Source organism: Calypte anna, chromosome Z (assembly GCF_003957555.1).
Source record: "Calypte anna isolate BGI_N300 chromosome Z, bCalAnn1_v1.p, whole genome shotgun sequence".
In the NCBI taxonomy this organism is placed as follows: domain Eukaryota; kingdom Metazoa; phylum Chordata; class Aves; order Apodiformes; family Trochilidae; genus Calypte; species Calypte anna.
The window spans coordinates 30,097,683-30,115,210 of record NC_044274.1 but is presented as its reverse complement, the minus strand read 5'-3'; the positions used below and the strand labels follow the sequence as shown (position 1 = coordinate 30,115,210).

Below are 17,528 nucleotides of genomic sequence, written 5' to 3'. Positions count from 1 at the left end.
AACAAGGTAACTTTTGAAAAGTGTCAGATTTGAGGAACTGTTTCAGATATCACACACACACACACACAAAGTACAACTACAAAGGCTAGAAGTTCGAACTCTTTAGGGAAATAATCCACTTTAATTACATTCCAGCATAAGCAAGCACTAAGCCTGCTTGCTTGCCTGTGAAGTCACTAAACCAGTGTTGCTGTTGCTTCCTGAGAAGAGATATGCCAGCTACAGTTGATTCTGCAGTACAGAACAGATAATCCACCCTCTCAAGGTCCTGTCCCATCCTTTTTTCCCCAATCACACTAAGGTTACAGAAAATCTTGAGCTTCCTAGAAAATATAACAGATGTAAAGACACTTGAAGACTTTCTACAGTCTAACTCCACAGTACTGAGGTTTGATTTTTGTCTGTTTATTTCTAGAAACAATAAAACCTGTGCCGATGGCCAGCACAAATAAAGGTGACATTTCAAGTATTTTTTGTATTTCAAGTATTGCTAGAGACTTGTCTGCAGGGAGATGCTCCTACTTTAATTTACTCTGTGGTTTCACACTGAACTAATACTTTCTAATAGCCACCTCTGTGGGCACAATTCAGTACATGCAAAGTAACATTTTCTACTTTTCTTTATTTTGAAAATGCACTGTAAATTGTCGCCTTTGCTTTTTGCTGTCCCTGTATAAACCTACCCTCACCAAGTTCCAGAACCAAAACTGCTCCTAGATTTAAATTTGGCCTTTGGATTACAAAATTATAACTTCTGAAATCTGTCTTTCCTAAGTCTTCATGATGTTGTCTCTTTCACCGGCTTGATCTTTGAAGCATTTTCTACACCTGGGGTGTTCTTAATACATTAACAAAAACATGAGTATTTTTCCCAAGAGAACATTATCCAAAATATCTCTAGACATAAAATTTGAAATAAATGTTGTGGTGGTTTATGTCCTTACTGCTTTGAAAACAATAGTACCATGACCTCTGTAGCTGGTGCTCTATTACCCCTTGTTAGGGCACATTTCTGAATCCTGTTTCTGTATTGACACAGAACAAGATAAATGTGAAATCAACTTTAGAAAAACAGATTGAATTACTATCTACAGTTCTGATAATAATAACCACATCGACTGAGTTTGCAAAACTAAGCATAAAAAACAGACGCAGCCTCTCAAATTATTTATTATCTACTGCTTCCAATGTAGCTGAAAATACGAAAAAAAGCCAAACAATAGCAACAACAACAAAGAAAAAGAAAAAAATTAAACCAACCAACCAAAAACCATAAAAAAAAACCCAAAACAACAACACGCACACACGCACACACACACAAAAAACAACAAAAAAACCCCCTACATCAATTTGCTGCATTAAATTGCTTCCAGGCAGAGCTAGGAAGCACAGTTATTTTAAAAATTAAAAACAACAGCACATATATTTTTTTCATGTAGGTTTGGATCAGATCCTGCTGGAGCTTGTAATTATACCACTTTTCCCCCTGGTAAGGCATTCTGATCTATCATGAAAGATGTAATCATTAACCATGACTATAACTACAACTTTTAAAATAGATTTTAATGTTTAAGCTCACCCCTCAGCCATTGAATTCCTAAGATACCATAATGATTTTTATTTCCCATTCCCCAGTAATTTCTTACATGAACAAAATTTTCTTGTTTGTCTGTCATAGACATCCTCCCTTATTTTCTTTTCAGCTTTATGCAAAGAAATGTTTCATGTTTGTTCTAAAGAAGCATATAAGTAAATATCAGCATAAAGTTGTAAGATGTAAAAGAGTAATTATGGCTAGATGCAACAAGATTCTAGTTATTTTTTACTTAAAATATTTAAATAGCTCACTGAAAGCTCAGTAGATTTTTAGGACCATCAACAAAACTCCATTTGTCCATTTCCTGTTTTTTGTACAATCTCTCCAAAAAAAAATCTCCTTTGTTTTAGTAGCATATTTCATTTCAAAAGATCATTCATTCTCACCTAGCAATACAATACAAAACTTACTAGAATACTAAGATTCATCTTAGCAACAACTGCTACAATTGCCCAAAACCAGAGAGAAATAACACAGATTATTTGTGGTGACAATAACTACCTGAACTCTACTTAAACACTTGTTTGCAGACCAGACTTTCAAGATTTCTCTTATTTAAACTGCACAGCTTCCCAGCTCTGTAGGACACAAACCTTAGCCAGTCATCAGCTAAAACAGTATCGTGAAATGGACACTGACATATCTAGCCCACACCATGGGGTTAATATTTTTGCAGGGCAATCTGTGGGCACAGTGCTGGGGCAGGGTAAGATGCTCTGTGCCCCGGCTGCCTCATGTTCCCTCTCCCTGCACTCAAACCTCTTCCCCAGGGCAGCCCTGGAGCTCCTGGGGACAGGAAGTCAGATAATTCAGGCAGCCCAGGCACAAACGGGTTGGATTTTGCAGGCTTAGTTTTTGTCCAGTCAGCGCTCAGATGAACAGTTTGAGTAGTTTTGCACTACTTGTGGCAATTACCCCTGGGGGGAGGCATCCCTCAGACGACTTTTTAAAAATTAAAATGCTTCTCTAATTTATCAGCAAAATGTGAAAACCAAAATGTATTCAGAATCACAACAGATTTGTTACAGACTTAAATAAGCATACAGTCTTATATTTGGCTTATCTAGCTAAAAATCTTCATTTGCCTTTTTATGCTTTTGTTTTTTTAAAAAGAGATAAAGTTTGCTATATACAGAAACATTGCCAGCATATTGTTAGCTGTAATATTGAGGGGTTTTTTCCTATAAAGAAATCTGCCATGTCACTTTTCTAAACTAGGAACAACCACAGTAAAACCAGATGTTGACTTATCTCCCAGAATACACAGTCTCTCAAACACTAAGAAATCTTGGGCCTCTTAAGCTTTCAATAAAGTTTTGTTTATTAATGATTCATACAAGAGATTCACATAACCTGTTTTAAAGTAATTCAGCTGTTATTGTCCTGGGCTGCCAAGCAACATTTATTCTTTCTTTCTTTCTTTCTTTCTTTCTTTCTTTCTTTCTTTCTTTCTTTCTTTCTTTCTTTCTTTTCTTTCTTTCTTTCTTTCTTCTTTCTTTCTTTCTTTCTTTCTTTCTTTCTTTCTTTCTTCTTTCTTTCTTCTTTCTTTCTTTCTTTCTTTCTTTCTTTCTTTCTTTCTTTCTTTCTTTCTTTCTTTCTTTCTTTCTTTTCTTTCTTTCTTTTCTTTCTTTCTTTCTTTCTTTCTTTCTTTCTTTCTTTCTTTCTTTCTTTCTTTCTTTCTTTCTTTCTTTCTTTCTTTCTTTCTTCTTTCTTTCTTTCTTTCTTTCTTTCTTTCTTTCTTTCTTTCTTTCTTTCTTCCTTTCTTTCTTCTTTCTTTCTTTCTTTCTTTCTTCTTTCTTTCTTTCTTTCTTTCTTTCTTTCTTTCTTTCTTCTTTCTTTCTTTCTTTCTTTCTTTCTTTCTTTCTTTCTTCTTCTTTCTTTCTTTCTTTCTTTCTTTCTTTCTTTCTTTCTTTCTTTCTTTCTTTCTTTCTTTCTTTCTTCCTTTCTTCCTTTCTTCCTTTCTTTCTTCCTTTCTTCCTTTCTTCCTTTCTTCCTTTCTTCCTTTCTTCCTTTCTTCCTTTCTTCCTTTCTTCCTTTCTTCCTTTCTTCCTTTCTTCCTTTCTTTCTTCCTTTCTTTCTTCCTTTCTTTCTTCCTTTCTTTCTTCCTTTCTTTCTTCCTTTCTTCCTTCTTCCTTTCTTCCTTTCTTCCTTTCTTCCTTTCTTCCTTTCTTCCTTTCTTCCTTTCTTCCTTTCTTCCTTTCTTTCTTTCTTCCTTTCTTTCTTTCTTCCTTTCTTTCTTTCTTCCTTTCTTTCTTCCTTTCTTTCTTCCTTTCTTTCTTCCTTTCTTTCTTCCTTTCTTTCTTCCTTTCTTTCTTCCTTTCTTTTCTTTCTTTCTTTCTTTCTTTCTTTCTTTCTTTCTTTCTTTCTTTCTTTCTTTCTTTCTTTCTTTCTTTCTTTCTTTCTTTCTTTCTTTCTTTCTTTCTTTCTTTCTTTCTTTCTTTCTTTCTTTCTTTCTTTCTTTCTTTCTTTCTCTCTGTTGGTTTTTTTTTTCTTTCATTTTCTCATTGTTCTCTATTCAGCAGAACTTCTGATGCATGCATTAAAAGTAATTTTTGATGCAAACCCAAATATGACCAGTGTTTCCAGAATTGTCCTTCTTAGCTTTTTGTCTTTCAGAGATGCCTTATCTTTCTGCTATTAAACTTTTGTTTGTTCTACATCTACATCTGAAAGAAAGAACCAGTGAGGCCCTCCAACACCTCCATCTGATCTAAGGTGTCACTGCTGTGACTCAGATCTCCTCTCCCTCATTATGCAGCCCATTTTGCCAGCACTGGTGATCCCATAATTATAGGGATTTTGGGATATCCCATGATCCCATATTATCATAGCGCTCTCACATGGGATTACTATACAAGTAACAGATTATTATTTCTTATATACCTGTACCTTACCAGAAATCCAGGCATACACCAGGGTTAGTCAATGATGTATTAAACTGTACTAGAAACCTTGCAATATGAGACAAATTTAAGACAGAGTATACAGAGAAACACAACAGTGACCAGCATGATACCAGTCAGCCTAACCTTCAAATGAGAGATTTCTAGCGATCATATAATCACTGAATGGTAGGGGTCATAAAGGACTTTCTGAAGATGATCTAGTGCAACCATCCCAGAGAAGGTGGCACAGCATCGTTTCCAGGAGGACTCTCAATGTCTCCAGAAAATGATACTTCACAACCTCTCTGGACAGCTTGTTCCTGTGATCTGTCAGACTTCCCTTATAAACAAGATGTAGCAGTCCCTTAATCATTCTCGTAGCCCTCTGCTGAATTCTTTACAAGAAGTTCCTTCTTGAACAGGGAGCTTAGACCTGGACACAGTACTCCCAGTGTGGCCTCACCAGGGCAAAGTAGATGAGGAGGAAAACCTCTTTTGACCCGCTGGCCACACTGTTCTTAATGCACACCAGGAAGCCATTGGCCTTCTTGGCTACAAGGGCACAATTACTGGCTCATGGTTAACTTGTTGTCCACCAGAAACCCCAGGTCCTTCTCTGAAGACAATTTCCAACCTGTAACCAGTCCTGGTGCAGGGAGTGATATCTACCTAGATTCAGGATCCTACACTTGCCTTTGCTGAACTTCATTAGGTTCCTCTCTGCCCAACTCTCCAGCCTGTCCCGGTCATGATGAATGGCAGCACAGCCTCCTGGTGTGTCAGGTCCTCCTCCTATTTTTGTATCACCAGCAAACTTTGCTGAGGGTTACATTCTGTCCTTTCATTCAGGTCATCAATGAATGCTGAACAATACTGGACCTAGTACTGACCACTGGGGACCACCACTAACCACAGACCTCCAACCAGGTTGCTGGTCACAACCCTCTGAGCTCTGTCATTCAGCCAGTTCTCAATCCACCACACTGTTCACCCATCTAAGCCCCACTTCCTACACTTACCCAGGAAGATGGGAAACAGTGCTAAAAGTTTTGCTGAAGCCTAGAGAGGCAGCATCCATGGCTCTCCCCTCAGCTACCCCACCAGTCATGTCATCAGAGAAGGCTATCAGATTGGTCATGTATGATTTCCACTTGGTGAATCCATGCTGACTACTCCTGGTAGCCTTCTTTTCCTCCACATTATGATGGAAAGGACAGGCCATCAAGGCTTGGGAAGGAGGGGCTGCTTGCTGTGAGTATGTATAGCCACAAGAGATAGGTACCATCGGCAGTGAGAACAACTGAGCAGTTAAGCTTAGCAGGAATACCTTCAGAGTCCTGTCTGTAGCCATAGGAGCTGAGTGTCACAGGCACCCTGAGCACAATGAGCAGTTAAACTTACTAGGGAACAACCCAATTTTGGCAAAAGAACTCATGGAACAAGTATTTAGATTATAATATTAATGTACTCAAGAGAGAAGATAAAACTGCATTTTTGACACATAAAAGGAGCACTGTATTACAAGGAAAATGTGTTAGTTTTTTGGCAATAACCTGCTTAAACTTGCACAACATTGTAATAAACCTGGGAACTCGTCTTGGCATGTGGACTGGACTTCTCACAACAGGTAAATAAATTATATTGGGACACATGCTAAGAGATGGCATTCAGAATGAGCTGTTCCATCATCTTCCAAGGACAGAGGTGAGGCTGACTGGCCTGTAGTTTCCTGGGTCTTCCTTCTTACTCTTTTTGAAGACAGAAGACTTAAGGCAGAGCCTCTTGTTTTCTGTGCCCTTTGAAAGATGATGGATAGTAACTCGGCTACAACATCCGCCAGCTCCCTCGTCACTTATGGGTGCATCCTATTGCAACCCATGGGTCTGTGTGTATTCAGTTTGCTTGAATGATTTCTAACAACACTCTTCGATCAAGGGGGAGTCTTTATTTCTCCAGGCTTTCCTTCTTACCTCCAAGGTCTGGGATTCCTGAGAGCTGCCTTTAGCTGTTGTTCTGTGTTGATATGGTGCCATTTCTGGTAGCAGGGAAGGCGTTCCATCCCCCAAGGATGGCTCATGTGAGTAGCTAAGATAGCTCTCCCTGCTCCAAGATGCCTGGCCCTGCCTTAGGCCATCACTGAACAAAAAAGATTTTCACCTCTGTGATTAATATATTCAAGAAGGAGGGATACATGGTAGTTAAGAGCAGGGCAGAGTCAAGGGGGGGGTGAGAGAAAGCAGCACTAGAGAGAGAGAACAACAACAAAAGAGAGAACAGCACCAGAGGAGAGAGAACAAGGCCGGAGCAGAGAGACAAAGACCAATGAGGATGGAGAGGGAGAAGGGGCCTGAAGAGATTTTTTTCTACATCTGTGGTGAGATGGCAGCGTGGCCCCTGCATCCATGGAGAAGCACGGTGGAGCAGGTATTGTTGACCTGCACCCCGTGTGGAACCCCAGTGGAGCAGCTGCAAACCTGCAGCCTGGGGAGGACCACGGAGCTCATGTTGTGGACCTGCAGCCACGGAGGGGACTGTTCCCCAAGAAGTCCATAGCTCTGTGTGCTGCCAGTGCTGGAGCAACTTGCTCCTGTGGAACTGTGCCTGGCAGGAGGGACTCATGTTGGAAGGGTTCATGAAGGACTTTCTCACATGGGAGGGACCCCACATTGGAGTAGAGAAAGACAATGAGGAATCCTTCTGCCTGAAGAGGAAGGAGAACAGCCTGTGATGTCAGGACTGTAAACCCCATCCCTGTGCCACCGGGGGGAGGAAGGTAGAAATATCTATAACAAAGTGCGTTGGACTCAGGAAGAAGGGAGGGGCAGGGTGAAGTATTTAAGCTCTGGTTTGTGTTTTCTCTTTGCCCTGTTTTAATTTGATTAATGATAAAGCAAATTGACTTTTTTTCCCCAAATTGAGTCTGTTTTGCATGTGAGCATAACTGGTGAGTGAAAACCTTGTCTTGACCCACAAGGTTCTGGGTGAATTTCCTCCTTGCCATCCCATAATGGGGGCAGGGGGGAAGGGGTGAGTGGCCACATGGTCCTTTGTTACCAGCCAGGCTCAAACCACAACAGCCATAAAGACTGAAGCAAACAAGGCATTCAGTAACTCCACCTTCTCTGTAACATCCATCACCAGGTCACCTGCTTAATTCGGCTGTGGGTCCACATTTTCTTTATTCTTCCTTTTGATACTGATGTACTTAAAGAAACCCTTCTTGTTGTACTTGACAGCCCTTGCCTGATTTAATTCCAAGTGGACCTTAGTCTTCCCTGTTGCATTGCTGCAAAGTTTGTTAACATTCCTGTATTTCTCCTAAGTGGCAGATCCCTTTTTCCACATTCTGTAAACTTCCATATGAGTTTTGCAGAAGACATCACAACAGCAAAGGATAATAATTAGTTTTGCAGATATTTATGGGGAGATCCTATGATGCATGAAGGAATGAAGTAGGAAAAGTGCGTGACAGAGACAAAAAAGTATGTGACATTTCATTAAATCTGCTGTTAGAAGATGTTGCTACTGCTGCTGTTCCTATCCTCTTACTACCTGCTCAAAGCGAACTCTTTTCCAAAGGCCTCCTTCAGTTCTAAATAAGCTGGTGAGCTGGTGACTCCCTGATAAATCTCAGCTTGTTAACAGCACTGTAGAAGTTACTAAGCAGAGTAGCTCATGTGAGAAGACCTGTTATCCATCGAGCTCAAAATCAACTGAGCTAGTTCAGACCAAGTGAACTTCAGGATTTTGCTGATGTTGGCTGAAACAGATTGCTGAATGTTCCCCCACTGCCCTGACAAACAAGTTGGAACATGGCAATATCACACAGGATGGAAATATTGAAGAGCTGTGGGAGGGGGAAGGAGGTAACTGCATTTAACAGTACTTAAGATAGGGATGGTGCCTTGCCACGTGCAAGAAAAAAAATACAACAGTTGCAAATTGTTAAAGGCCTTAGAAGTTAAAGATTAATGTCTTACGAATGGAACGGTACATAAATAAGATCTTGCTGTGAAACACAGCTCAAAAACCTGTGCTCTGACTTAATCTGCTCCTACGATTTTTCTGGCTTGTTATCTTTGACCCTGGTATTTATTCCAAAAAAATTAGTTTGTGTCTCCTTTAAATCCAAGCTAGAGGTATGAGATTTATTTACTCTATTGTAAGCAGGGAGGAGTGACAGCTCCTCCATTTGTGCAGGAGGACTATGCAATCTCACTAGTTTGCATTGGGAAGAGTTCTGTAAGTGTTCTCTTGTTGAGACTTACATACAATGAATTTATTTATGTTTATCATTCTTATGATATAGAAGAGAGTGTTTCTGCTGAGTAGAATTGAAATTTATTATTTACAATGACAGTTTTTATACTTTTCTCAAAGAAACAAGGATAAATTTGTAGTGTAACGATGCAACCAGGTGCCACCAATTGCCAGGGAGTGAGCATGATCTTGTGTTAAGCCCACCTGTGCCCAATTAGGGTGGGCCCCCACTGCGCATGAGCAGGACCAGGGGGCCAATAAAAGGTGAGTCCTGAGACACAGGCTCAGCTCAGTTCTGAGCACGCCCGCAGAGAGGTCAGTTGCTCTTGGAGCACTGTATTACCTTCATTGTGCCACTAGCGCTCATCGCCCACAGGGTGAGGCTCTGAGGAGTCCTGAACCCGGGGCCTTGGCATTCCAGGACTGGGTCTTAGCCAGCTGCACCACCAGAGCCTCACCCTGTAGTCGATGAGCAATAGTGGTGCAATGAAGGTAATACAGTGCTCTGAGTGCAACTGACCTCACTGCAAAGTGTGCTCAGAACTGAGCTGAGCCTGTGTCTCAGGACTCACCTTTTATTGGCCCCCTGGTCCTGCTCATGCGCAGTGGGGGCCCACCCTAATTGGGCACAGGTGGGCTTGACACAAGCTCATGCTCACTCCCTGGCAATTAGTGGCACCTGGTTGCCTCGTTACACTACATAAATTTTTTTCTGCCTCTGCTGTTATCTGTCCTCTATTTACACAATAATTGGATATGTAACTGCATTACTACCATGATTAAAAATTGTTCCTTTGATAGTTTGGTTTCTGATTCAATTAGACCATTGTGTACATTGTTTTGAAAAGTAAGACAATTTTAGGAGAACTCTTAACAGAATTTATCCTCTCTTTATACAACTAGCCAAGTCATTCTACTTAGATAAATGTTAAAGCATTAAACTACCAAAAGTAATGAAAATCACTTATAGAAGCCATTTAATCTTAAGATAATATTAAGTGAACAACCTAGAACAGTGTTGTTGAGGACAAAGGGCAATAAACCTGGAGTTACAGAGATTCTGCTCATATAAAAGAAAGTGTCCAAACAGAGCAATCAGAAGACAGAAGTAAGTTCATTAGAGGCTTCATAGATGTGACAGTATACACATGGTAATTTTTCTTTCAAGAAAGAATACAGGATATGTGTGTGTTGCTTCTCTTTACAAGTTCACATCACCTGAAGTGAAAGAAGTATCAAATGTAAAATATACTTAGATGCATGTCTCCCATGTGAAATCAATGGAGAGCTCAGTGACAAAATACCTAACAGGGACTCAATCTAATTTCCTGACTGAACCACTCACACACTTTAGAACTAGAAGCTGCTACCCAAACTGGGGTCCAGAACTGTTCTGGATAGATTTCACTTTGCTGCTTCTGCAAGCAGTACCCTCACAAAACACACTCCTGTTGCTCCAGCAAAACCAATACAGTAGAAAAAGAAAAGGTCTTACCTCTTTTCATCATGCTAATTCTGTGTTCACCTATGCCCATGTTGTCTTTCAGTCCTGCAGAATTCTTTTGCCCTATCATTACTTTCCAGCACACTTGCCAATTTAACTTAAAAAATACAGACCTTCAGGTTCCCATGAAACTGCATCCTTACAAATGCATAATCTTCAGGAGATACCAGTCAGCTTTGCTCTGGACTCAGAGGAAACAGTTACATAAGACCATGCTCATTTTTCAAATACCTTCTGCTGAATAACTAATATTGTTATATTCTTTCTCTTCTATCAGCTATTGTATGCCACCCTTTTTCACCATCACAGACAGGGCTGCATTGGAAAACATCAATATAAATGAAGAATAATTCAATTAGAGCAGTATAGGTACTTCGTTTCATGAAGCAAGGCACGCTGTTGATACAATACATGTGCACAAGAACTCATGCAGACATACACAAACTAATTTTAAAGGAGCTCAGAAGCACAGGTCTGTAAGATAGCCACACTTCTTCAACAGGCTTTGCAAACTGCTCAAGACCAGAGCTACCACCCTGAGAGATACCTAAGCAAAGACTACCTAGCTAATGTAGATGGAATATTACTGCCATCACAATAACTGTGTACCATTAGTGAAATGTATTACTCTTATGATTTGTTTTCACTGAAATTACAGTGCAATTTCTTCGTGTTCTTAAATGAAAGCTTTTGTCCACTGGTAGTTAAAAGACAAAGTCATACTCTATAGCTAAGATACCACTCTTTTTGAAAGGTATCTCATTGCCACCAGAAAAGTCAGAGCTTCTAGTTTCAAAAAAGATCACCGGTGGACATCACTTGGAAAAATAAAATAAAATAAAAAGCTTTCCCAAAGAGGATTCCGGTTTTGGTTGTTGTGAGTTAAGTCTGCGTAGAACATCAGAAGAAATAACCAGAAGGATGTTTGCAAATGAATACTGGTGCATGGCAAAGGCTTCAAAAAGTTAAAACACTTGGCAAAGAACATTTCACTTCAAACTACTTACACTTTTAGACAAAACCAAAATGAAAAATAATTTAAGTTAAATTGTTGTTTCTTCCAAATGGTTACTAGAAATGCATCTTCAGTATGAGTAACAATTAAAAGAAGTATTAACAACTCATCTTTTTTCAGTACTGGCAAAATGCTGTTTCTTTTCTTTGAAGCTTCAACTACTCTGTAGTCTCTGGATTAGAGGACTTGAAGACTTGAATACTTTCCAGACATGCTGAGTCTAACAACTTCCTTTACAAAGCAGCAGCCTCACACTGAATAAACAAACTTAAATAGCAAGCCATCCTTTGCACAGAGAACACAGTGACAGATGCTATAAATTAGATGAAATACTGTATGTAGCATTTCTTCCCTCTGAGCAACTGCACAACACAACACAGAGTATCTATAGGAAGATTCATGTATAAAAAAACAAAGGAAGTTTGCTTAATAATTTTTCTTTTCCTGCAATGCTCAAAACAGAACTCAGTATTTATTACCGTTTTTTCCTATTCCATTTCATTCTCATTGGCTAGTAGGCCATGACTGTCAGTTTTCAAATTAGTGGGAAAATATATTTCAATACCAGTGACATTTCTGAAAGCTAATCACACCTTACACAAAGTACAGTGAGTTTACAAAAATAGTATCAGCTTTCCTGCAAACAGCTGGAAGCTCACTAAACAGGATTCACTTACTTCATCTGTCAACTAGTTCTTTTCTTCCTGCATCTTGCATTTCTATGCTGTTTAGAACAGAAAAGAGATTAAGGAGAAAACTGCAATTCCATTATAAATGCCTAACATAATCCAGACACTGAAAAAGAAAAAAAAACCAACATTCAGTGGCAGCCCTTGAGCCAAGGATAAACTTCATCTAACGATTTAATTAACACTAGAAAAGGTTTATTAAGGTTAGACCTAAAAATAGTTAATGTAGTCATGTCATTTATTAAAACCTATGTGAAGACCTATTGTATTCAAAGTTGTATCGACTTTTACCAGGTGACCTGTGTACAATTTCCAGAGCTGAATCTCACTTATAAAAGTCATGAGGGAGCTATAGCTAAGTCTCATGCAACTTTAAAGGAGTATTTTACAACTTTATGTATTTAGGCACTTAAAGGCACGCAGAAGTCATTTGTACTTGTATTACTTTCTCCACGAACATTGTACTCTGCGAAATTAGGAGGGTTTTTTACTTTATTACAAATTTCAAGGCTTGCAAAATCATAGCAAGTTACCATTATGTTTTAATTCCCAGACATTCCATTAACAGAATTTTTTCTGAACACAATGTTCCACATACTTCTCAGGTCATGAGAGTATTAATTTTGGATTCATTAAATATTCTTTCCTATTTAATGGTAAGGGAGCAAAAGCCTGTCAGCCATGTACATGCGGCATCACAGGTTTCAACAAATGGCCATCCTAGTATTGCCTCTCATATTGAAAAGTGAACAGTGAAAAGGTTGAAAAGACATTTTCAAAAATAAACATTTAAATGAAATGTAGATTAGAAAAATACTTTCTACCATTCAGCAAATCTAATTAAGCAGAAAAATACTGCTTAACAACAGAACAAGGCAAGTATTTGATGCTGTGGTGATGGGCTCTCAGCCACTGTGCTGTGAAGAAAATGGAGCCTCGAACTCCATGCCAATTGAAATATGGCGAATCCACTTTTTCCACAGGTGGCTGAGACGATTATCACAAACTCATTTATGGAGTAGCATTAAAAAAAGAAAGTAAAAATAATAACTTTTTTAAATCTCCTTTTAAAAATGCGCTTTGATAGGTAGTTTGTGATTTTATACTTTTTACGAGAAGTCTGAAACTCTCTCACCAAACTTGCAATATCTCCTGATTAAATATCCCTCCAAATTTGAAATTATGAAATATGCAAGCAGAGAGAGAGGAACCAGTGCCCACAAAAAAAAGAGAGGGAGTTACATTGCCACACTCACACTCGCAGCCCGAACATTTTTTGGCCAGTTTTGCCCCTCTCCCGCTAAGCAGCCCCCGTAGGCAGCTCCGTGCTTGGCCGGGCGGTGCCGATAGTCCCGGTGAATCCGCAAAAAACCCAGATTCAGCTGTTCGGTACGAAAGAAAGTAAGTAGGGACAGGGCCAGAAATCCCGGCATCTCCCTCTACATTTCTAGAGGACGACTCGCCTCCACCATGCGGCTCCAGGAGGAGGAGACACTTGCCTTCGACTACAGCAGCCCCCGTCTGCCCCGTCCCGCCCCAGCGGGCCGAGAGACCCCCGGAGTCCGGGACCCCGCAGGAGGAGGAGGTCGGCGTCGGAGGCAGCGCAATTTGTTAGCGGACCCCCTTCAAAGGGAGCAATAAAGGCTCTAGGAAAAATAAACGCTACGGGAACTGACCCGAAATCCGCGAGCTGTAACACGCTCGCCTCTCGCTCTCCCCCCGGAAAACCTCCTCTAGCTTTCTACTGACCCTTTCCCTTCACGGTAATACAACAAATGGCAAGACCCAGGACCCCGGAGCTGAATAACAGGAAATAGAGGCATCTGTCACCTCCCGGGGAGAGGTAAATGGATTAGCCAAAGCAACAAAGGGAATAAAAGCCCTTTCAAACGTTCAACTGATTAACAAATCCCCTCTAATCTGCAGCATCACAGTTTTCCTTAAAGACATCATCGGTCTCCTGCATGTCGGTGCGATTAAATTAAAGGAGGAAAGGCTCAGGGAGAAAGGCTCTGCTTACCCGCCGAGCTCCCGAACCTCCCGGCGGGGAGTGCACGGGAAGGGTTACAAGCCCAGCATGGAAATGGTGCTGCCTGCCATCTCTCCCCTCTGTCCCTGGGTAAAACGCCCCGGCAAGGTTTATCTACTGCAAAGGGCGAAAGGGCAATTTTCCAGAGAATGGTTTCACGAAAGATCAAAGAGAACCCGTCAGCTCCTACCTCCCCAGTGCATTTCACATCTCAGGGAGAATGAAAATGTTAAACCTCCCTCTTTGTGCTCAGAAAACACCACGTATCTTAGGCGTGTGTGGAGGGAAAAACGAAAAAAAAAAAAAAAAAAAAAAACCCACAAAAAAACCTGAGAGAAGTTTCTGCGGCTTCTTTTACAGGAACTGTAACTCTTAACACCATCGTGGCTCTCCAACTCCACATGCTCCCTAAGGCTGCGCTACCCTCGGAGATGACGGACAAACTGGCAACTATTCAGCAGCCGCCTGCCGCTGCCACGGCACAAGGTCAGATGTTAATAAGGGCAGTTTATTCAGCCCTGAAAGTAATCGCAGAACTCGCTGAACCGAGTCTTAGTGTTTCCTGAGCCCAAAGGCTGACCTCAGCCCCTGAGGGTCGGCCAAGTACTCAGAGGAAATGGGACCCTCTAAGCTCAAAAACACACAGAAAGAAACTTCGCCGAGCCTCCATCAGCTGCAACCGTGGTGACTTCCCCTCACTCACTCAATTTAATCCCCTATCTTTCCTCTTCATTCCTGCTGAGATTCTCGCAACATTCTACATCCCAAATAAAAGCACACTATAACCACTCCGAGGAGAGGGATGGAGGGAGGGCGAAATGGAGGAGGCTCCACTCATTGCTATACACCCTCGGCAACAACAGAACCCCTAACTTTTCCTTTGTCTTCCTCATGTTTCCCTCTCCCTCCAGTCGCCACCAACCAGCTTCGGTGCACTGATCTGGACAAGGATAGGCACGAAAAACCCGTCGTCCGACCGAGACGTGGGCGCCAGGATGAGGTTGGGAAAAAAAGTTTCGGCGAGCCCTGCTCAACGCTGCCACCGCTACCCTCGTCTGCTGCCAACACCCGCCCCCTCGTAAAAAAATGCAACATCAGGTTTCCATTTTGTCAGGAGGAACAAATAAGAAAAAGTGTTAAAAAGAAATAAAGAAAAAAAAAGTATATATTAAAAACCAACCAACCGAACAAACAAAAGCAGAAATAAGAAACGAAAAGTAGCCAACATCAACGGGATGCTGGCGGCTCCGCCGGTCCCAAACGCATACGCTCAACTTCCCTAGAACCACGAGCAGCTTTCCCTGCCTCCCCTCGCCCCGCATCCTCCTTTCGGGAAAGCAGTACCATCTTTCCCCCCAGCAGGGTGTCCTGCTTCTTACCTGCTGCGCGCAGGCGGAGGAGGGAAGCGGACACCAGCAGGGCCAGAAAGCGTCCCGCAGTCCCTCGCCGCTCGGCCGCCGCCGCGGAGCCCATGCTGCCCACCCGCCACAGAGCCCACGACGCAGCAGCTCCTGCGGGCGGAGCAGGGTCCGGTGCCGCGGACGCTCGGTGCTGCCTCGCACTTCTCGGCACCACCGCCTTGCCCTGCGCTCCCGCTAGCGGACTGTCCGCTAGCGGACTGGGGGCGGAGGCAGCCGTGCTCCTTTCCCCTCCTTCTCCTCCGCCTTCCCCAGCATCCCAACGTCACCCGGCACAAATCCGGCACAGGGGAGGGTAAAGGAGCGGAGGGGTGGACAGGACAGGGACAGTCCCTGCACGCCGGCACCCTCTGCCGGAGGGAGACCCCCTTCTTCCGACCCAGCTGCGAGGGAGCCCGTACCCTCCTTTCCCCACTCGCAGGGGCGGGGTGGGCTGACGACCTCCAGCAGTCTGAAGGGTTTGAGGCCCTTCTGAAGGGCGATTCCTGCCCTCAGAAACCTCAGGAGCCTTCGTGATTCCTTAGAAAAATCCCCCATAAACATAAAGCTGGGGAGGGGAGAGGAAGACCACGACATAGCCCAAAACTATTGTTTCTTCTGTCCTTTGCCTCCTTCCTTCTCGCCGCACAATTGACATCTTTTTGCAACCACAAAACGTTGACTGGAAATCGTCACTCCTGCCCCAAAAACGCCCAGGGGCGTCAGCCCCGCACGACGTTCTGCAAGGAGGAAGGACTACTCGGGCTGCAGTCTTCTCTGCACACCCTACCCGTTCTCTTCTGTTAGGGCTTCAAAACCAAGTTTTACTTAATGCCTTCAACAGACAGAAAATTACTCTGCTTCCAGTACAGCTTCAAAACATTTCAAAGTTATGTGCTACCAGAAATAAGGACATTCTGAGCACAATTTAAATATGCTTTTCAAAATATTTTTTTCAGTGCAGTAAAATAGTACGCTTAAGATAATGCAGAATTGTGAACAGACATATGTTAAGCAACAGAGCAACATCTGAATATTTGCCATATTTTTAAAGCTATTATGTATCAGCAAATTTAGTGTCTTCTCTATAAATGCAACAGTCCTATTGTAATTTCTAAAGAGTTGATGCTGAGTACTGCTGAATTTAAAAAACATCCCTTTAGTTCTTCCCCGAATAAAGCCTTAAATTAACTTTTTTTTTTTTTTCAGTGACATTTTCCATTAAATTTACTTCTTCTTGGAAAGAAAAGCAAAAGCACCAACATATTCTTTCTTCCTCCTTTTTTACCCTGTTTCTGTCTTCTCAGGTGTTCAGCTCCATGTTGAAAATTCTTCTGCCACCTACGGATGATTTGTGGAAGGTTGTGATCCCTTTTCGGCAGGAATGTAGGACTGACTGAATTCAGTCCCTTGCCATCACAACAACACATTTTATAATCCCTTTCATAAACATAGGAAATCTAATGTAAAAGTAGTGAGAATCTTTTTTATAAGCTCCATTTTTTCAGTTAAAGGTTGCTCCAGATGTTGCCTCTGATGGTTAGAAAACTACTTCTAATTTTCAGCCCATATGTATTCATGACCAGTTTAAACTCCTTATCCCTTGTGTCAATATTGTCCTTTCATATAAATAGCTTCCTTGTTCCCCTTTCTTTGGCATCTAATTTTGGCTGCACATTGATAGTATGTCCTAAGGCTTTTAAAAATATAATAAATCTATATTAAATATCAGAGATCAATAGCAAAGAGCATTCTTCTACCTAATAGTTTGCAATTCAAAACATGTAATTTTCCTCTCTTCTGCCAGCTCATCGTCTTCCTTCCAGGGTACCAAGGAATCCCTGTAAATGCTCTCTTAACCCATAACTTCCCAGATAGAGGTATATCAAATTATCATTTGAGCCGAGATGAATGAGATCCAGTGTGTCCTTTGTTTTGAAAAATACTGAAAGGAAGTTATTAAGCCCAGCTGGCATAATATCTCTTCGGTAAATCAGTTTTATTCTATTAATTTCCGTGAAGTACTTTTTATTTCTTCCAAACTGTTCCATAGAGTTGTAAATTCCTGATGCCAAACTAATACATCTGTAGGTACCTGGATGACTTTTTTCTCTCTTCATAAATATCATCTACAGAGCTGAACAAAACCTTT

The 17,528-nt window shown here is 41.5% G+C and overlaps 1 protein-coding gene across 1 annotated transcript in view; it reads right to left on the bottom strand.

The window, feature by feature from the left end:
• Positions 1-15,510, bottom strand: part of ROR2 (receptor tyrosine kinase like orphan receptor 2) — a 159,555-nt gene extending 144,045 nt beyond the window's left edge. The window contains exon 1 of the mRNA XM_030467332.1: positions 15,359-15,510. Coding sequence (XP_030323192.1) covers positions 15,359-15,452 — 94 coding nt within the window. The 5' untranslated portion in view covers positions 15,453-15,510. The remainder of the gene's footprint in view (positions 1-15,358) is intronic.
• Between the last annotated feature and the right edge of the window lie 2,018 nt (positions 15,511-17,528).